Source organism: Athene cunicularia (genome assembly GCF_003259725.1).
Source record: "Athene cunicularia isolate RWA chromosome 10 unlocalized genomic scaffold, athCun1 chr10_part1, whole genome shotgun sequence".
Taxonomy (NCBI): Eukaryota; Metazoa; Chordata; class Aves; order Strigiformes; family Strigidae; genus Athene; species Athene cunicularia.
This window is the reverse complement of record NW_020799112.1, coordinates 1,740,911-1,766,370: the sequence shown is the minus strand read 5'-3', so window position 1 is coordinate 1,766,370 and position 25,460 is coordinate 1,740,911. Positions and strand designations below refer to the sequence as shown.

General features: G+C 41.1%; 1 protein-coding gene across 4 annotated transcripts in view; it reads left to right on the top strand.

The window, feature by feature from the left end:
• Positions 1–25,460, top strand: part of NPTN (neuroplastin) — a 33,634-nt gene that overhangs the window by 4,477 nt on the left and 3,697 nt on the right. For all 4 annotated transcript variants that reach the window (XM_026855778.1, XM_026855781.1, XM_026855779.1 and 1 more), the window contains exons 2-5: positions 1,790–1,958; positions 6,250–6,344; positions 15,102–15,235; positions 16,733–17,006. In XM_026855778.1, the coding sequence (XP_026711579.1) occupies positions 1,790–1,958; positions 6,250–6,344; positions 15,102–15,235; positions 16,733–17,006 (672 nt within the window). The remainder of the gene's footprint in view (positions 1–1,789; positions 1,959–6,249; positions 6,345–15,101; positions 15,236–16,732; positions 17,007–25,460) is intronic.

Here is a 25,460-nt window from a genome sequence, read left to right as displayed (position 1 = left end):
AAAGAGGCTATATAGCCAGCCTGCTGAAGAAAGGGGAAAAGGATATACAGGAGTCAAAAGGCTTTGTCAGGTCATTAGTAGGTAGATATTTTTTTGTACCTACCTCTCTGGGCAATAATGTACTATTGGATAGATTAATGTTTTATGTAGTGAAAAATGCAGCGTTTCTGATGTTTTTTTCCACTTCTCTTCCTCAGTTTCATAATTTGTGTCCAAGTGCTTTGCAGATGAATATCCAAAAGACTGCATGGATATGACTAAATTTATATTGCAAATATGTTACCACAGAGCATAACAAAATTTACAGGATTAAAAATCCTTCGCTGACTTGGCAAAAATCACAAAAGACATTCATTAGTGACTGACTTCCTCACCCTCCTACCCTTTGCCACTGACCAGAATGTGCTCAGAGAGGTTGGTGCTGTAGGAGTGTGGTTGGTGAAATGAGCAGCTGGCAACAGCTGCTTTGGAATTCATTTCACCCTTTAAAGTAAGGAAATGCATCAAAACCAGAGGACACACAGCAGGTTTACTGCTATAGTAGTGGCCTTTGGTTCAAGATGTAACTATAGCCAATACTAAACGAGGATATTTTTGGAAGACTAATAGCAAGATTTCTTAAATTCCTTTAAGCTCTGTCATCCTGTGTTAGGGTTTGTTGGTTTTTGGTTTGGGTTTTTTTCTTTTTTGGGGTTTGAGTTTTGGGGGTATTTTTTGGGTTTTTTTCAGACTACTTGAAACCAGCTGTGAACCATGAGACCTTCAATAGAAAGGTCTCTTTTCCAAGATCGGGAAGAAACTTGTCTCTTGACTATTCTAAAAATTCATCAGCCTGTTTTGTTAGAGAGTAATAGCTATCTGCACGATCTTAAGAAAACATGGTTATCAAATGTAAGAACAGTGCCCTCATACTAATCTTATTACTTCTGAAGGGCTTTCCCCTCAAAAATGTGTATCTGATATTAAAAGGTAAGATTGTAAAGTGAAACAGCCTTAGTTTAGTTCCTAATGCAACCAGCAAAGTATGTAACTCTTGTGGTTTGTTTATGCAATGAGGCTCACAGGTTTTTTTCTGCATAAATGTTTATGTTTAAGGTTACTTTAGAAACAAAATAGTTCCTGACTCTAATTTTTAACTTGGTGTGTATTCTTACTTCTTATCGTTAAGCATTAAAGACTCTTTTCAGCCATTCTTCATCAGATTTGTGCCTTATTCACACTGGGTGCTTGCTTGAATTTCAGACATCAGGAAAGTTGTGTTATTTGGAATATCTTGTGTGCACAGGATATCTTCCTTAGGTAGATGTTAGTCTTTTTGTAGGGGGAAGTCTACAGATACTATTCAGAAGACTATCTGAGAGCTATTTTATATAGAAAATGGGTTTGTTTTAAACCTCAATGTAAGTAATAGCCAGAAAGAAGTTGCTTCCAAAGGACCAGCTGATCTCTCATGTATAGTCACAGGACAAGCGTTTTCCCATATTATGGTCAGTAGTGTGTAAAAGATGATTAATGGTGTTACACAGAAATCTGCAGTGATGTTAAATATTAAAGTGAACAATCTAAATTAAATCTCTTTTTTTCCATGTAGGGGTGTTAATCCATAAGGTGTTGCCTTCACTAGTGGTCAGCTGTCTTAGTGTGACATTCTTGATGTATCCCAAATTAGTGCGGTGACTGACATTCCTTGTGTAGTCTTTTCCCTTCCCAATTCCCCTTTGAATTTTAGGCTAGTGGGGCAAAATTGCCAGTGAAGATTTGTTGCTATTTAATGTGTCCTTCGTTTCAGAGCCCAGGATCAATGCCAGTGAGGATGTAGTCATTCATCAGTACAGTCCTGCCGTCACATTGCAGTGTAACCTCACCACAAGTCCCAGCCCCCTTTCTGCCAGTTACTGGGTGAAGAATGGAGAGGAGATCCCTGGCACTAGAAAATCTTCAAACACTACAGAATACAAGTAAGTCTCTTTGGAATAATCTTCATGTTACGCTAGCGAATGACAAACTTGGTAGGCACACTACTTTGGAACAGATGGGATGTTGGGACTCCAGGGTCCCTGGTGCTCAGCTTCACAGTGGTCAAAGTGAGTTGATCTGCATTAGCACACAAAAAGTACACATAACAGAAGAACAATTCTGGGAAAAGTGTTGTCTCCAGTTGTCCCAACTAGCTCATGTAAACATAATGTCAACAAAAACATTCTGTAAACTTCTCTTTTCAGTCTAAACTAATTTAGTTCTTCTCTAGAGTATGCATGATGTATGGACATAGGCACAGGCACATAGTCTAGTTGTTTTTTCCTCTGAGTATATTGTGCAGTCTCTGTCTTGCTTATGTCTACATAAGGATGGATCTGCAGCTGTGCGTTTTTATTGTGCAAGGAAATGCAGTACATAAATCACTGAAATCAGCTGGTTTAGTCATTTTCTGGCCTTGGGAGATGAAAGATGGTGTTGTCTGAGTTGTTATTGATGAGTTGTCAGACCACTACTATGAAATTACACCAAATCTTGATTAAGCCAGTACAGCTGTATCACTTCTTATTTGTCAGTACATCCACATGTTCAGCATTAATCTGTTCCACGTGCGCATGCTCTGGCTTTGTTTCTACCTTCCATCTAAGGGTGTGAAGGAGAACAGAATGTGTACAGCCACCTCTTTCCTTTCACTGTAGCTTGCACTTAACGGAAATCCTTTGAGGGTTTCTGTATACCTGAAATGGGACTTTCTTGACATGGACTTGACTATGAAAATCTGGTTTGTATGTGTAATTTTCTTGTTTTGTTTTTTTCCCCCTTCCATTTTCTTCTCTCGATGCCAGAATGGATAGCAAATACAACTTTCCTTTCAGTGTTAAGCTAAGATGAAGATCACTTAAGGAATGTCTTTAACACCACCAGTGATAATGTACTGGAGACATTAGACCACTTCTAACCCTCTTACTCAGCTATTATGTCAAAAAGAGGTGCTTATGCCTGGGCAAGGCCCACTATATTGTAGTGCATCTGGTTTACTGTGCCTTATCTCTGCTCTAAAGCAAGGAAACACACTCAACTGCCCTTTTTCTCTCTCTAGCAGAGCACCATGGGCTCTTTACTGCACTAATGTTGCTTACTGGCACAGGATTAAGAAATACGCAAGGTTTTCATTTCCTTAGCAAAGCATCCTTTTATCTGCAGGATTATGGAAGTTGTGTTTGATTCTGATAAAGAGGTGTTCAAGTTTTTCCTTTTTGTTTTCCACTTTAGCTCGCTTTGTTTTATCTGTTCAGATTTGCAGTTAAAAATAATAGTCTAAATTAGTTCCATAATTACATCCTGTTATTTCCTCAGTGCAATGTTTAATGCTGGATCTGAGTTTTAAGGCTCTGCTTTCTTATCTAGCAATTAACTTGATGAGCAGCCTTATCCAAAATCACCAGCTTGAGTGGTACAGAAGGTATCTTGCATCAAGATTACAATATTGAGGCTGACTTCTCTGTAATCTGTTCCAAGCTAGGTTGGATTTTTTTCCTTTCAGATTCCTCAGTAAAGGAATTAAATTTGCATTCAATTTTAACATCCTGGAGAAGGAAGAAGTAAAGTGGGCAGACTGTAAGACAATTACTTTGTTCCCAGTGAATGAGGATTGGTAGAGCATGGTGCAATCACAGGACAGCTTGAGAATTTGGGAAAATTTGTATTTGCAATGTAGATCTCAAATTCCCGTTCATCTATAATCTGCTTTGTTGTATCTTGTGGCTTCAGACTTTCTGTGGCATTTCTTTGTTGCATGTGGTCACACTGCATTTGATCTGTTCGTTAACTTCTAGCTTGATTTGGTTATTTTATTGTATTTTTTAGATCCAGAAATACGAAATTCATGAAAGCAATGTCCACATAGTTAGAAGAGGTTATTTAAGTTCAGCAGTTTTTACATGATTGATTAATCTTTTGCATTCTACTTGGTTTTTTTTAAATAAATGTTTCAAGATGTTGTATCTTGCTAGTGAAATGTAGTTAGTTCATGAAAATTCAGTGTTGCTTACCATTCAGAATGCTTCAGAATTTCTAAGTTAAACTATACATACCTTTAAAATCCTGCTTCAGGCAACAGTAGAAGTTTAACATATCTTTCCTAATTCTTCATTAAGTCTTGATGTAGCTGCTCTTGCTGGAAGGCAGCTATAGTCAGAAAGCTCAGAGTTTTAGTATAGGTCTTTAGTTCACCATTTTAATTAAAAATGGTCAAGAATTATTTGTAGTTTATTCTTTCACAAGCAGAAAGTGTCTGGAAGTGGTTCTGGCCATCCTGTGCTTTCGTTCCGGAGACCTGTCCCCTAATCTACATTCATAGTTTAGAGGGGAAAAGTAGTGATTGCTTTCTGAATACTTCATCGTTAATTGAGTTGAGTAGCAGGTTACTGAGCTAAATAGAAGAAAATGGTGTCTTGGGTGGTTCTGCATCTGCTGAAAAGTCTGCATCTACAAAATGCTGGGCTCTTCCTAAAACCGCAAGACTGAGGGAACTTGTTGGCTGAGCAAACTTGTTTCATGTGCTTGTTTGTCTATAAAACTGCAGCTGTATCAACTTATATTTGCTTTAGTGATTTATGGTTATAATACTCCAGTAGGGCTGCCATAGTTTCACACTTTTAAAAGCCTCTTACATAGAGCTGAAAGAATACAATGTCTGTCTTTCCCCCCTCTCTCTTAAGCATTGACTGTAGTGGATAAAAAGCAGTGATCAGAGTATGATTATCTAACTATCAAGGTCCTAAATACTGTTAACTGAAATTTGAGTATTCTCTGCCTTCCCTGGCTATTGCAGGGTCTTAGGATAGCTTAGTAATGCTTAGTTGGGTGGGGCTGGCCCATCGCAGCTAGGCCAGGACTGCACCTTTGCCAGCAGCTTCGGCAGGCTTCAGGGTTACTGTGTACTCCTGAGGATATTTACTTGCCTACAGCTTAAACACAGTTATCGCTTTGATGTTTGATACTAAATGTCATTAAGATAATCTTTAACTCTGATAAGTGGGTGTATATTATTATCTGACAGATACTCACTTTATAACTAACTATAGACTTTCACCAGTGACTCTGGAAAGTAAGTCCTGTAGTAAACACCTGAAGACTTGAGTCGAAGTATTGTGCTAAACAGCTTTTTCCACCTGTCTAAGCAGTTTCCATGTGTAATTAAATTATTTTGTTACAGTGCTCTTCTGCAGGCTTTCTGTTCATCTGCATGCTGTTTACTTAATGTGTTTAAAAAAAAAAAAAGCCAAGAAGCCTTTCAGTAAAAGGAGGAGGGGATGGGGAGAACTACCTTATTCTGTGCTGTGTGGAGATCTAAATTATGCGTCACATCATCCTGTGCTTCTCTAGTCTAAGATGTCTTTTGTAGGTGAATATCTGAAGAACTTCTGTGTAGAGCTTTTAAGACATTTGTATCCAAAAGCTTTTCAAAGTACAGCAAAAGCTGGTGGACTTGAAGTTAGCACCATCTCAAATGTAAATCCGTTTTGGTGGTGGGTTTTTGTTCTGTGTGGGTTTTGTTGTTTCTGTTTTGGGGTTGGGGTTTTGTGGGTTTTTTTGGCATTTGTTGCGGCTCTGACTTTCTTCTGGCTGGCTTGCATCTGTTTTTCCCTTTACTGGTTGTTAATGCATTTCCTAATTTTAAGTAGCAGCAGTTTCCTATGTGGTGTCTTCCTTCATGAGTTGACCAGCTTTTGCAGATTTTCCACATCCAGTCTGAATCGGAGAAAACTGTTAATGGACCAGTCTCCTGTTTGTTATGAAAAAAAGAAAACGGCTTATGAGATGACAGTGTCAGTCTTGATTGTATTTGTAGTCTGTCTTTCCAATTGGCCATGTATGTTTTTTTCAGTGCAGTTAGTACATACAAATCCTGTTCCTCCCTCAATGGGAGGGGATATCTGCCTAACGGGCTAGTGGATGACTTACATCAAACTAAAGGTAGTGCCTAATTAACAGGTGTCAGGCGGCTTCTTTGCTTTTAAACTAAATGCAGCCTCTTCAGCTAAATTGGTACTGACTTTCCAGGGTAGAGCTCACCCTTCTTCTAGGCAAACAACATCCTTTATTTCAAGTAGGTACGTCCGTACAACATACTTTGAATTAACAAGTAATAGCTCTGAATTCAGTTAAAAGATTAAAGTATGGGGGGGAAAAAATAAATTCCTAGCCTGCTCATATTTGGTTGCTAACACAGTACTTACCACGGCTCATGTGTTCTCTCCCTGTCTGCAGGATTTTGAAGCCCAGAGCAGAAGAGTCAGGGGAATACTTGTGCGTGTTTGTGTTTTCAAACTCTCCTATAGCCAACGCCACTATAGAAGTGAGAGGTACTCTTTTTGTTTTGTTTTTGTTTCCTCTCCCTGAAAGTGAAGTGCTTTCACTGCCTCTGCCATCTTGCTCAGTGTCTGTACAAGAGAGTTAACTCAAGAGGCCTTTCCTTGTGAAATAGAGCCTGTGTCCAATCCTTGGTTATAATTTCAGGGGAAGTCTTGCACCCAGTCGAGGGGAAGGATCTCACAGATACAGACAGGAGTAATGACCTTTGCACTTGTGATCTGTACAGAGGGTGCTAAAACACCTTCTTGCACATGCTTCTGCGCTCCTTTGGTAAATCTGTCTGCCACGAGAGAACATGCCTGTCCAGGAGGATAAAAATTGCTTTAGAATATGTCTGTGCTCGTGCAGAGACAGCTGTGGTTTCTTCCCTGTTTCACAGCAAATGAGGCCATCTGAATGTATTCGGTGTACTTTGAATTTGTATGTTCTGAACAGGAAAAACGTAAGAACCAGTATCTCATGTGTGGCAGCCTGGAACTGTATTTTGTCTACAGAGACTATTTCAGTTGTCAGGAAAGCCTGGGTTCTGGTTAGGACAGATGCTCTGCACCAGATTGGGCTTTTCTACATTCGTGCACCTTTTTTTAATGTATTGTGCGTGTTAGTAGCCTTCTGACATTTTTTGGACCCTAAAATCATGGCTAGAAGTTGCAAAATGTGAAAGGTGTGCACTGAGTTTTACTGTAGTTGTTGAACAAAAGAACATTACTTCTGTTGTACACCTAACGTAGAGGTAAAGTGGGGATGATGGGATTTTATAGTGTCAAAATGCTGTCACAGTACCGTTTTTTTGTTCATTGAATAATTGTGGAAATACCGACCCACTGCTTTGCAGTAGCCGTGGTTTGCCCCTTATGTACTGCAGTGAGACAGAATTGATGCGTTATAGCAGCTTTGCTAGTCAAAGGCAGATGAGTTCACACACAAAAAAACATTAAAAAGTCTTACGACCATGAGAAGGAAAGTGCTTCACACTATTTCTTAGCATCCCTGCACAGTGATGCAGCCTATCCTGATCCATATTGTGATCATTACTGTTTAAATTAAGTACCACAGATCTTTAGTGAAAGCTGATCTCTTCCCTGGGGATTTCTGGTGCCTCACTGAACGCTGCATGGTCAGGTTCCTGAATCCGAAGTGAGAAGTGGGAGTAATTCAGCAGTCTGTGTAGTGCACAATATTATTCTGAATGCTGTCTTTCTGGAAAGCATCATCTTTTGAACTGTACAAAGAGTTTGTTGGGGAAGAAAAATTTTGCCATATAAATAATCATCCTGACTGATTTTTGTACCAAGAAAAGCTTGCTGATTTCCTGTGCCGATTTAAAAAGATTTTTTTTCATTGATCTTGCATAAAACAACCGATCAAAATATATCCAGTATTTAACCAGATCTGGTGCAGAAGCTATCTCTGCAAGGAGAAAGGAAATCTAAAATATGTGCTCATGCAAATGCACCACAAGTTCCTGTTGGCCTAGGATAAAAAAAAATCTGACTGCACCTCTAAAAATAATTACTGCCTTGCTTACAGCAAGTTGAATTCAAACTTGGGTTGTACTTCTGGTGAGCTTGTCTTCTGGGTGTTCAAGGTACATAGGTGTGAGTTTTTTCTTGGTTTAGAGGGCTTTTTTAGCATCCTGCTCTCATGCTGTATCTGCTAAATCTCCTAATATTATCATAATGAAGATTTAAAGTACTTTCTACCTTCTCTAGGTTGCTTTGAGTGACAAACCACCTCCAGAAACAGGAAATTTAACTTTGGTAATAGCTTAAGACCTTTTCCAGCTCTGTATAATCTCAAAAAGCCTTTTAGAAAAATTTGGTTTAGGGGTCCTCTGCTGTCCGGTGCCAGGTGGGACACCAAGAGAACTTGGCAGAGATATTTACAGAGCCCTGGGATTTAACACTGTAGAAAGAAAAGTCATTATATCTGAAGTACTGGCACAAAGGGCGGAGGGAGAATAATAACTAATCCTACGAACAACTTTTCACAGGTAATTTACATATAAATACAGAGGAGTAGTCATCAGTTAAAAGTTAATGACCGACACACCCCTCCCACCACCACCACTCTTGGGAGGTGTTAGACCTGCAGCTTGTTCAGCTGCAGTCACAGTTCCCGGGCTCAGTAACCCTGGAGTAATTCTCCAGCTCCTCCTTACAGCATCACCAGGGTGGCTGATGGGCCTCGGATTCCTCCTCGGCAGAGAGAAGTACCAGGGGTTGTGTAGAGTGGGAAGTACCTTGTCAAGTCTTCTGCAAAGCAAACTGGAACTGAAAAGAGGCTTTCCTACCTGACTCCTGTTACTTGGAAACTTGTGTAGTAATAACGAGACTGCATTTAAAGCACAAGGTAGAGAACTTTGTGGTCTCCTTGCGGTTCTAGTGCTGTACATAAATTCATTCTGATCAGACTATTCATTTGAGTTACTGCTCCTGGAAGAGCCATATAGCTAAAGTGGTATTGGTATCGCACATATTTTCTTGGATGTAAATGTCTGAATAATATCTTTTTTTTTTTTTTTTTTTTTAGCTTTGCAAAGGAAAGCATTCTCTGCCATTCCTGCAGTTTGGTGTAAATACCCAACACGTTCTGCCAAAGCAGTTCTGGTTCTCAAAGCAAACAGATTTTTTGATACTACTTCATGTGTAGAGATGTTACCTAGTTGTTAATCATGGAATATGTGATGTATCAGTGATGCATGAATCTTGTCTGACCATGCAGCTGCCCTAATTTAATGCTTACCTACATGTGTGGCCTGTCACAGTATTTGTGGTTAAGCAATTGTGCACAAATGTAATTGCTTAATTGCTAATTGTAATTATATTGCAATTTTTAACTGCTGATACACATAGAAAAGATGGTTCTGAATATGAAAATGCTTGTGGACCAAAATAGTGACTTTCTGACAACTTGTGAACAACTTTAACAAATGCCTCGCAGCAGATGTAATCCAGGATATACCAGTACCATTTGCCTTTTATGTAATGTTGCCTATTTCTCTACATGTACTATGTAAGAAGATGAAAATGCAGAAGCATGAGCACCGCTGTTAGAATTGCTAGGTGTGCTTGCATATTTGAAGCAGATTTTGTTGGTAAAAAAATTACTACTGTGGCAGTAGTATAACAGCAGTTGAAAATACTGGGGTTTTAATGTCAGTCTCAGGGAATTCCCGGGAATGGCACAAGTCTGGCTTCCCTCATACTCATACAGCTTTTGGATGAAGTGTCTGGTGGAGACTTCAAATATTCCTGCTCAAATTCTCAGAGCTGTTAGGGGCACTGTGTGAGTGCAGCTCTAGGCCTGAAACAACAGGCTGAGCAAATGCTGATATTGGGAAGATTCAGCCTTGAAATAGGGACCTTCTCCCACCCTTTGCTTTCGCAGTGAAGTCAGCCAGCTGAGAGCATTGCAGGTAACCAGCTCGTGATGTACGATGTGGTTATTTTCAGCAGAGCAGTGATGATGATCCTGCCAAGCACGAGCCAAGATGCAGTGTGCTATTTGCTCCCTGTCTGGAAGTAGGCTTTGTTTTAATTGCTCTGTTGCCACACGGTGGAAATACCTGCAGTGCTTTTGCTGTGTTGTGATACTGGAGCTCTGAAAACTTGAAGATTAAAAGGTGGGGGGGAGCAACTCTGAAGAATTCTGCCTCTGCAGCCTTTCTACTCTTATCAAGATCTTGGGAGGAGGAGGAAACAAGTTTGTCTTTTTGTCTTCTAATACTCCACAAACTATCGTCTGGTGCAGAGCAGCAGCAGTGAGAACCAGATGGGGAAGAACATGCTTACAGTTCCCTCTGGCTGCCTGGAAGCAGTGCAAGAATTGTGACTGATGGAGGGTGTCTGTTCCCTCTGCCCTGCTTCCCCATCAAAGGCTCTCTTCTTTCCATGCACCTGGACAGGTAGAGCTTTGTAACGCCTCTTCCTATGAGGCCTTAAGTCATCAAGGGGATTCTTCTGACTTCCCTCTTCATATCCCTGGCTCATTTTGCACCTTCCTTTTCTATTCTCCCCAGTTGCTATTGATTTTCCAATAGCAAGTGCTCAGACTGGTCCCATTTGCTGCTTCTGAGAGACATAAAACTTACCACTTTTGAAAAATGATTATTATACCCCCGAACTTCAGCTGAGCTAGAGGCTCTTGTTTCACATGCCATACCTGGTCTCAGAATGTTACTCTTCCACTTTCACTCTGGCTCCAGCCCGAGCAGGATGCGGGAAAACGAGTGTTTATTTCAGCAGCCTCAGAAGATACTGGATTCTTGACTCCTGGCTGTCTTAAGAAACCTCTGCTGCAGTTTCACAATGCTGTACCAGAAATTAATTACGAAATCAGGCAGTCTCTTAGTATAACTGCATCTGAAATTGATCCAAAGTGTTACACAGAAAATGCGTGTCACATTCTCCCTTTTTGTGGTACCTTTTGGTGACTTAGCTCTATGCGCAGGCTATAAAGGTAGACAAGGATTAGAATTATAATGCAGAGAAATAAATCTTCCAGAGCCTTTTTACTAGGTCACCCATAAGACATAATAGTTTTTATGTTCAAGAATATTTTTAGGTGCTTTTGCCCTTGCTTTAATTTTGTCTGTTAATGGGAAAACTTGAAGGCTTTTTGTTAAGTGGGACATGGTTTGGAGGTGTTACACGTATTCGTTCTTTGCTCTTTTTTAGTAACGCTAGTAAAATATCTTGAAAAACCTGTAAATTAAGGGCTGAATACCTCCTGTATATGAAGAAATGACATTGTATGCCCTGTAACAAGAAAAAAACCACCCCTCTCTTCAGGGCTGTATTAAAAGCACACCATTCAGAATGTTGCTGCACAGTGTATTTTGTGCCTCTTTGGTACCTGCAGCATGGAGGTCTGGTGTTACTCTGGCACAAACTGAATCACAACAGAAAGGGAGTTTAAAGCTACCAAAAGAATGATGCTTATCAGAAGTTTACTTGGGTCAAGAATGGCTAAATCTGTGTGTATTTTGATTATTTTTGGTAGCAATTAATTTAAACTAGCCCTGACTCTTTTTGCTCTTCCATATGCTGTTCCAAACAAACCTTCAATATTTAGTTTTCCTGTTTCATAATGTAAGAATACAGAACTTGCTTTCTTTTATCAGGGAGGTTATCTTGATTTTGCTAATGTCGGAGCTGACGTAGCATGTTGTGCCCATGTCTCCACAGCCAACTGTATCTGAACAGAGATGTGGATTCTGCTGCTTGAAAGCTGAAGTGAAATCCTAATCCTTTCTGAACAAAACCTGCTTTATTCTGTGCTTTATCTGTTACTGGCAGTGGAGTAGAATGGTGTAAGAAAAACCTTGACTTGAAAACCTTCACAGGAAAACATCACTCTCTTGCTAAATCTGTGACTGAGGTTAGTTACAGTGATATTTTAATTGTAGTTTGTAAAGCTGAACACAATTCGTTGAGCAGTTTGGTAGAATAAGTACTGGATTAATGTCTCAGCTATAGCTTGAAACTGGCTAGCATCATGCCTTGAAATATTAATATTCCATGTAGTGCTCCCCTCAAACTACATATAAAAATAGTCCCTGTCCTAGTAGAGCTGGAAATGGCTGCTGCATAAGTGCCCAGCAAGGAAAGAGCACAATGTATTCTTGTCACTTACGCTCTCATTTGGATAACCCGGCGAACATGTCCTCTTCTTAAAAGAAATATAATTATCTCTTGGCTGTAGGAGAACACTAGGTCACCCTGCAGTAGAAGTTAAGGTGTCCTAGAAAGCTTGCTTGCTTTCTTTCTACATGTCAGCAACCTTCTAGAAAAAGTGGGCCAGCTGCAGAGTGCTGACTTACTGTACCTTTTTCCCCTGCAAAGTTCTGCTTTGACTCGCTGTCTGCTGGTAGATGGCAATGAAAAACGAAGTGCTGACAGATGGAGACTGTGTGGGGCTTCAGCTTTAAGGTGATGAATCCTATTTCTTCTTTTCCTAATGGGGGTAATTTGCAATTGCTTTTGACAGCCTGTCAGTGCCAGTTTTGGGACGGTCGCCTTGCCACCTTAAGTCTGTCTCTTGTGCTCTGCTGCTGCTGGACTTTTGTTTTCCTTAGGTTGGCTGAGATCTCTGCATGTTATCCTCAAGCAAAAATCACAGCAAAGTCACTGGGCTTACTAACTCCTGCCTAAAAGAGAACCTTCCGAGCCTAGCAAGGAAGAAATGACACCTTTTGGTAGTTCACAAGATTAAATGAAATTCTTCTTGAACTACCATCTCTTGGAATAAATGTTATATTTCTCTTTGAGGCTGCAGACAGTCTTTTGAAAGGACATTGCAAGCACATATTGGTGCTTAGTATCCTGAAGATTTAATGCAACACACTCAACCTTAAAGTGGGTTTATTTTCTGCTTGGAGACCTTCAGCTTGAAAATGGAATTTCCTTCAAGTATTATTGCCCCTTGTAGGCACAGGTGGTGTGTGATCACTTAGCCAGCATGGAATGTTCTTTCCTTTCTAGTTTGCTTCAGTTTCTATACCTGACAGCTTCTTTTCGCACAAGACCAGTGAATTGTTATGATCTGGTGCCTTCATTCAGTTCATGTTTTATGTCTCAAAGTATTTTCATGTTTGATGTGTAAAGATACAGTTTAGGTGTCAGTTTTCTTAAGGATAAATAAAACCCCTAGTGCCGTGTTCTTATCTATCATGCTTGTGGTTAGCATCATCTTGCAATTAGTCGGCACTTGTCTGGCTTGATCCATTGGTCTTACTATATGATCATGTATACTGAATATTGTTAGCAAAGCCTGTTTGGATACTTAAAGACTTTGATCGAGTACTTCCTTTACCACCTTCTTTATGGGATGATACAAGCATAGTATTTTTCTTAGATAATGAGCTCTTTTTCAGCTCCTTGCTGAAAAGATGTTTAAAAATCAGGAGGAAAAAAAGAAAAGAGAACATGCTTAACATACTACAGTTTTAAAATGTCATCACTTCCTTAAGTGTTCTACCAAGCCCTGGAGTTAGTTTTCATTTCTGGCAGGCAGTATCTCTGCTAAGGAACTGGCCTCTGCCCCAGCATCCAGCGTGGAGGATCTGTTCAGCTTGTCAGTGTGTACTGACAGCTCTGGTGCTTCCAGAGTTGGAGTAAATCATGCCTCAGAAAATGCAACTAAGAGTTAATAATTCTGTAAGCAGAAAGCGCATGTTTCTTGACACAGCAAATGGTCAGAACTTGTGCGGAGCTCACACGTGTGTTGGAAATCCTGTTTGAATTTACATAGGCATTTTGAGAAAAGCCTGGGTTGATCAGCCTCTCCTGATGGTGTCTTTTCAGGTGAATACACACATGCTAAGGAACACTGTACCTTAAGTATTCTTAACAACCATGGTTTTTGTGTTGTTCAGAAGTTTATTTTAATTCTGCCTCTTAACAACATTATCAATCTGTTGCTTTACTGTCCAAAAAGAATCTTGCAGGGGTAAGGCGTGGGATGCTTTCTGTATTTGAAAAGCCTTTGAAATATGATAATTCCTTTAGCACTTAAACTTGCTGAACATTTTCCTAAAGAGTTGTGATGTAATTTTGGGGAAGAGCAGGTTCAGCTGATGCTCTCTGGTTGCACAAGATGTTTTGCCTGTTTCTGTTCACTGCGACTGATGAGAACTGTGAAATTTGCTTAATTCTTGCATCTGCAGATAAGCTGTCACAAACCTGTGCTCCCTCTTTATATCTGTATGTAGGTGTTACAAATGATAAAGGGAACTAACTCTCCTTGAATAGATCCTTGTAATAAATTCCATTGCCAGGGGGTCTCTTCCTGGAGCACTCGGATTGGACTTTGACTGGATTAACAGATCACCATGCTGTGATCACACAGCAGGCCATGTGTGACATAATTAGCAAGCTAGAAAGCGAATGGGCTTTAAAGGTGGTCACTGCAGCACCAAAGCCATCTGCTTAAGTGAAGGTTCAGCTCAGGCAGTGCACTGATCCATCGTAATCTCTTATGAGGTATTAGGCTGCAACGGGCTCCTGTGACAAATGTGGCAAACAGCAGTAATGTTATTTATAAATTGATGCAGATCTCTGCTGATGTTCAGGGATGTGTTTTGCTTGTGGTTGCCCAGCTTCACTTGCAACCCTCCTTAGAATCTGTGTGTGTATGGGCTAAATGAAATGATTCTGCTGCGCTACAGCTACCAGGAGTAGTGTCACTGTAAGACGTAAGTAACAAACATAAAGAGTAACAAGTCACAGCATGTCTGTGGACCAAATCTAACATCTTGCTGCAAGGAAGAATATCTTGATTCAGCTCTCAAAAATTCGTGTTAAGACAGCAGTTCAGAGTCCTGATGCAATGGGCAAGTTGTAACCAGACTCTGACAGCTCTGTTTCGAAGTGGAGGGGGCTGCAGGGGCCTCCTGAGCGGTGGGGAGGGAGACGTGGATGTTTCTCAGCTTCCTGCACTGGGGAACGGCTGGGCCCATCTTAGTTTTGTGGGGTTTTGGTAGGTGACTCAAGTCTGATGTTGAGACTTCTTGTCCATCAGTTTATCTGGCAAACCAAGCCTGAAGGACATTCTTGCAGATCTTCAGCTGAGGTGCTGCTTGGAGAGACGTGGGCATCACGTCTCTCCAAGATAGGTTCAGTGTGGGAAAGGAGCAGTTTCCAGGGAACTTGTCACTTATTTTCTGTTCAGATTCTCAGAGCTTGAAATTACTCTCTCTTTAATTAGCAGCTTGTAAAGATGGAGTTTTTTCTTTTGTTTTGTAGCTACTCCTGACATCACTGGCCACAAGCGAAGTGAAAATAAAAATGAGGGGCAGGAGGCACTCATGTACTGCAAGTCTGTGGGCTTCCCACATCCTGAGTGGGTGTGGCGCAAGAAGGTCAATGGAGTATTTGAGGTAAGAAAACTGGGTTGTCAGGCATGTATTAACTTGCCCAAACCCCCAGTAAGGAAGGAAACAGGCACCTTGGTTTTAGGGATGTATTATTTAGGGTGCCGTATATATAACTTTGTGAAATGCAGTTCCTCAGAAGTTTGATATATTAGTGAGTGGAGCTGCAGTGAGTGTAAAATTGTTCACACGACTATATAAATAACCGAGTTGTTCACTGCATTGCTTCTGGGCAAAGTTACAGACTGTCCAGAAAGATATGATGTTCACAGTATCTGCTACAAGTTGCAAGATGTGAGTTATGAAATGTGATTTTTTAAAAAAAAATGCATTTAGTTATAAATTTCTTAAATTGTTTTCCAGTTTAACTGGTTGAGCTCACAACTTAATACAAGGATGTGGCAGTGATACCTATTAGTGTTTAAGCGATCATGTTTTTTTCATGTAGCAACTGATCTAGTGAGCAAGAAAATTTGACCAGCAGTTGGAATAGCAGAAGACAAGCTGGAAGCTGCTAAATCCTTCACCCCACCTATTTTTATGTTGCTGTATGATCTGCCAGAGAGGTATCAGTTGGATTGATAGATGAAGAAAAAACGTTAAGCAAATAACAGTATGGGTTGATTGTACAGTTAAGCGTGAGCTTAAATTTTTATGAGACAGTGCTATAGGAGTGACTTACCAAGCACTGCAAGTCATCAGAATCCTCTGTGGTGGTGTGCAGATTTCCCTTCACACTGTCTTTTCTGGAAGTTACTTGATAAATTGATCCAAGATTAACTTTCACGAAGATCAGTTTTGCTCCTTTTTTAATTCTTTAAACCTAAGCAACTCTGGAAGTCTGTTTTTCAAATACAGAAAGAATACAGTGCCTTGAATTCCAGCTCCTCTAAATATTTTCGAAGTCAGTGGCTTAGGCTTCCCTGACCACAAATCTGTAAGCCGTGCATGTTTCTTTTAACAACATAGCAAAGGAAAATTTTATTAGAGCCATCATATCTTAAATAGTTAGAAAATTCTGATACTACATAGAATAATCTTAACTGGTACTGCTTTCCCTTTTCCCCTCTTATGTTGAAATTTTTCCCCCTCTACGTTTTGTCCCCTTCAAGGGAATGTATCCTCTATCTTGTTACTTGTTTCATCCTAGTTCTATTAACTGGTGAGTGGAGCATAACAGTTTCTTTTGAAGCAAAAGGCCCAGAACATAATGTGGTAGCTTAGCTGATCACAACCACCAGCATTTCATGGCTGATACTGCTGAAGGAGGATGAAAATACAGGTTGTCAGTTAAACTGATGGTTTTTGTTGGTGTTTGGAAGCACAGCTCACTTTACTGAGAAACACAGAATAAACACTAGTAGTAGTCTTTTCTGTTAAGGAAGCAGCCCCTTTGCAGGAATCCCTCACATCTCTTCTAGTTTCCATGATGTAGAAACGCAAAGTACCAGAACTTACTAAAGCTCTTGTTCTTTTCCTCTTCCTCATTTCTCCTTTTATCAGGACATCAACAACTCCTCTGGCAGATTCTTTATTTCAAATAAAGACAACTACACTGAGCTCAGCATCACAAACCTACAGATAAACGAGGATCCTGGCGAGTACCAATGCAACGCAACCAACCAGGTCGGCTCTGTCTCAGTCACAACCATACTCCGTGTCCGCAGCCACTTGGCTCCCCTCTGGCCCTTTTTGGGGATCTTGGCAGAAATCGTTATCCTCGTTGTCATCATAGTTGTTTATGAGAAAAGGAAGCGGCCGGATGAAGTCCCAGACGGTAAGTGTGCTCAAAGCCACTTATGAGAAAAAAAAAGGCAAAATGAACTTGTGGAAGCAGAACGGAGTGGGGCTTTGTGGCAGAAGGATCCGTAGCCCAGTTCGCTCAGCTCTGAGCTCTTTGCTTTCTCATCTGTTCCCTCTCTGAACGTTAAGCCCAAGCAAGTGCAGAGGGTCCAAGTGCTGTGCGAAGTCCTTACACTGGATTTCTCAAAGATCTCAGACTATGGGGTGAGAGGGTGGTTATTTCAATATCTTTAAAGCTTTTGTTGCACAAGGGCTCTAGTGCTCCTGTCTCTTTTCTGCTGTAGTAGCCCTGAGAAATCCTGCCTGTCAGCCCGGAGGAGGGTAGGGCAGCATGGGGGGCTGGGGGGAAGCTGGAAACACTGTAATCAGCAATGGCACCCCCTCCTCGGTGTGGCATCTGGATTGGACACAGGGCACATTTTGTAAGGGAACATTACCTTAAAGGGACCGAGACCACAGAGACGCTTCAAAAATAAAAACCTGGTTTCAGTGTTAAAGAGTGGGAATAGGGCTGCTCTTTTGTTGTGCAACTGAATTTGTATTTAAGGAATGCTTTGGAAACTGTATCTAATTATAATAGCCACTGATTTATATTTTCTAAAGATTAGGATTTTATTATCAAGTTTGATGGTAGTACTAATTAGTTAAACTGTGTTTGGTACACAAAAAAAAGTAGTAACTGGTTGATCTCTGAGCTTCTTTGCATATCTTCCTCTTTAAAAGATGGGGGAAGGGGCAGTTTGAGGCTAGAATGAGTATCTGAAAGAACCACATTGAGAACCAGGCTTTAATGTGGCACCTGGCTGCTTACTACAGGGTTTACCAAGAAAACCTGTTTGAGGAATCCTGGAGAAGTGGCGAGCATGCCATCATGCTGTAGGAAAACGATGTGTCTGAGTAATGGAGCAGGTGCTTTAGAGTATGTGGAGGGCAACATGCTGACTCAGGACGGGAAGCACCGAGTCATTCGCGTCGTCCTGGGTTGGACAAGCCCTCTAGCATGGTAGGTGACTTCCCAAGGCAGCTGTGTTGTAGCTTGTGCAGCAAGGACTAGTTGTTGTTGAGCTGCACAAGGGATTGATCACAACACAGCATGATGTTTGCCTTTTGGGATGAAAATGTAGGTGCTGAAACAGGGATCTGCTTGTGAAGCTTGGGCAAAACCAACTTTGTGGTTCCTGAGCTGTGTTTCAGAGAATGGAAAAAAAAAAAAAAACCAAACTGACAAAACAGATAATAAATGTTAATACTTGGAGAATGGCTGAGGCTTGGATCACTTTTCTAGCAGATCAAAACTGTCTTAAATAGTGCATACCTAGAGGAAACTAGCTTTTGATCTCAACCACTTGAGTAGCATTTACTAACTGCTTATTGAGCATGCATGAGACTGGTCTAGGTGTGTATCCAACAAAATCTAAACTGTGTAGTGCATGTTCCTCTGCATAACTAACAGCTTCACAATTGCTAAGGGGTTTATATTGCCAGCAGTTTGTCCTCAAAGTGGCTCTCAACCAGCCCAGAAAACTTTGAAAAATAATTGCCACGTTGGCCCGACTTTCATGTTGAGATGGCCAGGGAGAATCTCATCTCTGGTGGCTGTTCAGAGTTCCCCGCATTTCAGAATTTCATCTGATGAAGTTTCACGAGGACCTAAACAAGATATCAGATTGTAATCTGATTATGTAAATACTCATTTCAAGCAGTCTCAAATGGACTTAACCTAATAAAAATTGGCTTTGACTTGACCAGATTGCATGCAACCACCATCAGTGCAGTTAAACACACGCTGGAGGTGAAGAGTTCACTACCTGTGCTTCAAAGGCTGAAGTTTTCCTGGCTGGTCTGGCTGCTCATCAGATGCCTGAGGGATCCAGGCTCATCATCTCTGATGGAGGTGTCCAAGATGATGAGCCAAGTAACTGAGGTTACTAAATTTGCTTGCTCGGTCTGCTATTATTTTAAAGGCAGCAAAGCTTGAATCCTGGAGTGATGAACCTCTGTGGTGGGCAAATGTTTTCTCTGTTCACTTTTTTGGAGAGCAAAATCCAATACAGTCAACAGCTGTGTATTAGGTTTGCCGGGATGAAGAGACACAATCGGCATAACACCTTCTGAGGTAAAGGCCGACTCGAGTCCTCCATTCCCTTGGATACTCTTGCATTTCATAATGGCATTTGAAGCTTTCTGTGATATTGTGGTGGGAAGCGCCCTACAAGCAGGGACATTTTACAAATGTGTATGTGAGAAATCGTTGATAACCTGCTGATTTCCACACTTAGATGTTTTACTTAGGTTAGTCTTAATTTTATTATTTTAAATACATTGTTACGAAATGCCAAAGTTAATGTAATGCAATGGCGTACTTATAATTTGGAATTTAAACTCTGCTTCCAGAATCACACATCCGCCTCTGCATGCTGCAGTGAGCTGTAGCGGGTAACATCAGTGAGCCTATAGCTGAGCCAGCAGCTCATGCAGATATTAGTCTGCATATTACCATATTACTTAATATAAATATTATTTGGCAACAGCCGCAATCTCTCAGCTATCAGCTGTTTTTCTGATTTTTTTTTTTTTTTTTTTAAAGTATTGGTTTTGATGTGTTAAGATGTAAGGACAAGAGCTGTGGCTGCCAGATCTTCCTGTGAAGCTGCTGCAGCAATGATGATTGAGCTGTTAGTGCCTCCTTGCTAGCAGGGGAAGAAACTGGTAGCCTTGTCTGCAGAGTAACCTCACTGATGCTCCTTCTTGCTGGATTGTGAATTTTGTCCCTGGAACACTCCATATTTTTCCTGAGACACTGAGATTCCTTCATACTCCCCACCATCACCCTGCTCCCCGTCTTCCCATGGCGGAATAACTCTGGACCTTCTTTAAGTCACCAGATTCTTTGCTGTTCTTCCTTTGCTCTGGAGTAGCAGGTAGAAGCAGCCAGAAAACCCCAGCCACGTTTGAGGATGGATGGCTATTCCGCATCTTCCTCTGGACAGCTGCCCAGCAGATTGTTACCGTTCGGCTTGGCACATCCTCCTGCCGCAGCCTGTCTTTTCCTGCAGATAAGGTGCTGCTACCGGTAACCAGCCTAAACGTTGGGGTGCAAGCTTTGTACCTGTAGTCTCACCCCTCTGCAGTGCTCCAGGGTGGCCTGTGGGGTGCCACAGATCCCACCTAAGGGAGAGGTGTCTCCCATGTTCAGTCAGGCTTTCTTTCCCCTGGAAAATCCTCTGACATTGAGAGGATCTCAGGAGAGGGGATTTCTGCATAGACCTAGTGCATACACCTAAGGTGAAGTTTTCTTAAACAGTTTTGAAGAAAAATTGTGGTGCTAAACATGGTAACTTCCCCTGTATAGAGAAAAATCAAAGCCTTTGTGGAGCTGAAAGAACTGTTAATCGATGGTCTAGAAGTACACCTGCAGCCCATGCAGAGCCTGACTGATCACACTGTAGGATGAAATGCAGCTGAGCTACATTTATCTTGGGTCTTGCTGGGAGGTGCTGGTGCCCATGCTGAGCCTTGTGCAGTACCCAGGTGACATCATTTCTAGGCCTGGCTTAGTTAAGCCTGCCTGACTTAGAGGCAGCCCTTTGGGGTGTGCTGTGTTCATCCCCTTGGACAAAACCAGCCCAAGCTGGAAGGTGGAGCAGGATTGCTCCAGACCCCGCTAATACCAGGCACAATTAATTTGAGTCCTTTTGCCTTTCCCAACTGTACTAGCCCTGCCTTCACTGAGGTGCCACCTTCCAGAAACTGCTCATCTTTCTGCTCTTTTTCCAGGAATGTATTGAATGATTTAGCATTCCCACATCTCCACAGACCCCTCCAATTCAATGTAGCATAAGGTAGTGAGATGGCAAATCCTGAGGGGTCCCTCCACTCCATCCTGGCTGACAAACTGTTTTTAGAGGAATATGATGTTTCTCAGGCAAACCTCAGACAAGTATATAACCCTTTGACAAATCAGGTCAGTAATTGCAGTGTCCATATTTGCAGTGCACTTGTATACACACAAAAAGATATTTGCAAGAATTTCATAGAAAAGTGAGTGGTCTTACAGTTGCATCAGTCTAAAAAAACCCAAACAAACCCCCAAAACCCATACAAACAAGGCTTGGGGGCTGTGCCTTTTTTTGGTGAGTCTAAACAAAGGCCAAAAAACTTTTGATAACTGATGCTGAACAGAAGCACCTAGTTGCTAGTGAGGAATATGACTGGAGAGGAGAATGTTATCCCTGTCCCAAAAGGTGTCTGGGATGCTTTCCAGAAGGCTTGGGAACTCTACCTGGCCAGCCAAAATAAAGCCAATTTAATTAATTCCTTTTCTCTTTCGCTCATCTCCATGTTCCACAGGCTAAAAATTACCTGTCTTAGCGTGCCAGCTACCTCATCTCTTGGCAGATGGGTAGAGTGACAGATACCTGGTTAAATTTGGAGCAGTTCTTCTCAATTTACTGTTTAGCTGCAGAGTGAGGCTGCTTAGGTTTCAGAGTTTGGGGGATAAGGGGCTGTGTGTTACAAGACACTTTCCCAATGCATTCCCTGGCTTTAGGAAAGGTGTTACCTTTGCCTGGAAGTTCTGCCATGCTGAAAAACAAGGACACTCTTTTAACTTTGGCATTTCCTGACTGCAGGGTTGTGGTTTTTTTTGTTTTTTAGGTTTTTTTGCATGGACTTTACTTTTTGTGTTTAGTCAAATTGCTTTTTACACCATGGAACAGGGCTGCTCAGTAGCTCCTTTGCTAATAATTCCTCTTTCACATAATTCAGATTTGTGAGTCTATTCTTTGGTGTTTGGTTGGTTTTGGTTTTTTTTTTCCCCTCTCTTTTCTCCTGCTGCTGTAGAGCAGAAAAAGGAACTTTGCACCTGTGAAATCTGTATTTCCACCAGAAATGGTGCAAGGATGGCATTAGTGGATGCCTGGTGCAGGTTCTTGCTGTTGCATCTATGGACTAGGGGCATTCTTGCCCCCCTGGGCAGGACGGTGACTGCAGCCAGTACCTCCAGTAACCCTTGCACCCAAATTATGTGCTGGAAGGAGGAAGGGAGGGCAGATTACACTTGAATTTCTGCATTCTTTTAAATTGAGAGTTTTGACTTGCTTTGCTTGTGGTGAAGCAACACACAGATCACATACCTTTTCCAGAGAGCAGCTAGGTTTTGTAAAATCAAGAGTGGGTGAAGAACGTGCAGCTTCCAGTGGCTTTTGGTGATGAAAGCTGCATGAATGTGGCATGTCAAGGCCAGAGACGCTGGCACATCACTGCATGTACAATGGGAAGCAGTTTCAGCAGGGGACTGCTGATGCATTTTGCTCAGAATGCAAGTTGCTTGGACTTCCCTTGACAATAAAAGGAAGCAAATAGCTTTTCATTCCTCTGTGGTATAGCTTAAGCTGCTTATTTTTGATAGACTTAGTGATCAGCCATTGTGACCTGAATATAGTATATCAAAGATTCCTGAAGAAAGTGTTTTTTCCGTTGTTGTTGGATCAAATAGCCTAAAACTAGCAAAGCCGCTGTTTTAAAGGGTGTGTTCTGGGGTAAGTAGAAAGTAAAAACTTCTTGGCTACATTCCCCTGTAGGAATGTAAACAGTTTTTACTTTAAAATCCATATTCTACATGATCTTTAGCTCAAAGCCATGAGGTGACTGGGTTATAACATGTCCTTTTTTCATTCTTCCCTTCTCATTTCTCAGCTTAATACAAAGACTTTCCATAAATGTTTTTCTGCTCCGGTTCTGCAGAAGCTCCATCCATATCCCCACATTCTTTCTAATACTCATTTTTTTTTTTCTTGACTTTCCCTGTTCCTGCTATTACTGTAAGTAATTTAAAGAACAAAATGTTTTTGCTGAAATGGTTTACCTTGTAACAGGTTAATTTTTTTGAGGTGTTTTTTTGTTTGTTTTTTTTTTTCCTATTACCCGCACCTTTCTCTCTCACACTTAATATTCATCAAGGGGAGAAAATTGTCAGACAGGCCCATTGCAAGACTGTAGCTATCAGCTGTACCTAACAGCAAGCATCGTTGTAGCACAGTGGTAATCGAATAGCTGGGCTCCTCTGGGCCTTTATGTACTAATTCATTAGATGCCATTATAGGATCAGAATTCCTCCAGGCTGATGTAAGCAGTCTTGGCCAGAGAGTCTCTGTTACTATGCTTGTGCATTCATTCCATTTCAGAGCAACTGCTTTATTTTAATTGTTTTGCTTTATGGAGCAAGGCAACGGTCTTCATTTACCTCTTCTTCCTCCTCCTCCCTCCAAAATATTCCTGTTAATGGAGTCTAAGAAAAGAGCGTTGCTCCAAACCGATGTGCATCATGGTGGTTGCTGCCGCCTTTGTATCTTTGTGTGCAGCCGCAGCTCTGAGTGGTTAATGCAGGTTGCAATGTTTTCCCTGCCAACAGCGACCTTCTTAGAGTGTCCCAGTCCTGCGTGGCAGTGGACTGCTTTGGGCGCTCGATGTGGGGCCTTCTCAATGTTTTACAAGTTAAGAACTGACAAATTTATTAAAAAAAATATTTTTTCCAACTTGCCCCAAATCTAAATTCTTCTAAATGTTCTTCTCAAAAGTTTTCAAGCCACTGTCAAATTGTATCGTCCCAGAAAGCAAAATCATAAACTAGCTTTTAAATCCAGAAATTCCCCAGCAGTCTCTGTAATAGTTCAACAGATTGCTTTGCAGACTGTGGAAGTGGTGTTGTAACAGGAACCCAAAGCTGTTACAGATGCTGGCTTTTCCTTTTGAGCATCTGAACAGAATTTGAACCTAAGTTTCACTTTAAAAATGCTCCAGTTCACTACTGGTCTGTAAAGGCAGGTCTGAGGGTTGCCATGTGCCAGTGTAAGAACCATTGCTAAGGCTGCTGGTGTTGGCTCCTCTCTGGGTAGATGTCTTTGCAAGTTTTAAAGCACAACCAGAAATGGAGAGTCCCTTTGGATGCAAACATTTGAATCTTAGTCCTAGAAGTACCTGTTAGTGTTTCATTTTTAACTTCCACCAGTCATAAAAGGCTACGCAAGATTAATTTGATATTAAAAATAAGTACTGTAGCTTTCCAAAGGAGGTAAAAGAAACCGAGTAACATGTAAAATGCCTTATAAAATTAAGGCTGAAAGTAAAGGGGGAGGCCCACAAAACAGTCCCCTTCTCAGACTGCTGAAGCATGACTTACGTTCCCAGACAGTTAATAGAGCAGAGGAGGTAAAACAAATCCATCTGTCATCATCTTGCAATCTTAATGTCCAGATATTTTTGCATGGAAGGATTGATTACATGTGTTACACGATGCGTTAAGACAGCAGCAATTCTAACCTCTCTGTTCAGAAACGTGCTATTTCAGGGCACCACAAAGCAGACAATCACTATACCCACAAGAAAGGCTTGGCTGGTTGGGTTTTTAAAATCTTGTATTATATAAACAATGGGGATTTTGGAGTCTGCAGATCACCTCCGAATTCTAAAGGAAATTCCTGCAAAAGGAGGGGTTTAGCATGGTCAATTATAAAATTACAGCTCACCGGGCAGCATTTTGGGAGCCCCGCGGGTACAGAATGGAATGAAGCAGCATACTGGGAGGATGTTCTCTGTGGCCGTAGGTTTTACATACTATTAGAGACAATCAGTTACTAGAGCAGGTCTTCTGGCATAAAGGTTTTGAGTTATATTGATATTTGTCGGTTACTATGACTTCTTTTTTTTTTTTCCCCCCCTTCAATTGCATCATACCCTTAAAAAAATGGTGGTAAGTGAGAGATCTGCATGCTTTGGAGTTTGTTTTAATCTCCGCTTCAGTCTATACAATGCACAAGTCATATTGTTAACACTTTTTCTTAAAACTTCTTCATTCACGTTCACAACTAATTTGGATTTCAGTTTGCTGTTTTTAATCTTTATTTAGTCTAATTTTGTACTTATTTTTCTGTTGTTCTGTTGCCCCTTGATTTCGCTGAGGTTTCGGTCTTTGTCTGTACTGTACTGGGGATGCTTTTCCAGCAGTTAAATGCCTGACCAGGATAGTAATGCACAGAGAAATTTTCCTTGGTCTGTTTTTTTCTCCTGTTTAGGTTACAGATGGGAAAGAGATGAGTGGTGGTATTCCACTGTATAATCTTAAGTATTAGGTATTTTTTGTTGGATCTTTGTTAGGAAAACCCCTGATGGCAGCCCTTATAAATGTGAAGCTTGCTTTTTTTAAATGCACAAACCTACTTATCGGAAATAGGCATCTTAAGTATTTTAACAGAGAAGTAAAAAAATGGGTATTTTATAGCGAGACAGCTTGTATCTGAACAGTGCAGTTTGCTCTTTCTGAAGTCCAGCCAAACAAACTCTCAAAGATGTCGATGATGCTTGTTGGAAAGCGGAGATAACTTGAGTCTCAAAGCAGAGTGGCATCGGTAACAGTGCTGGTCCGGGGGTG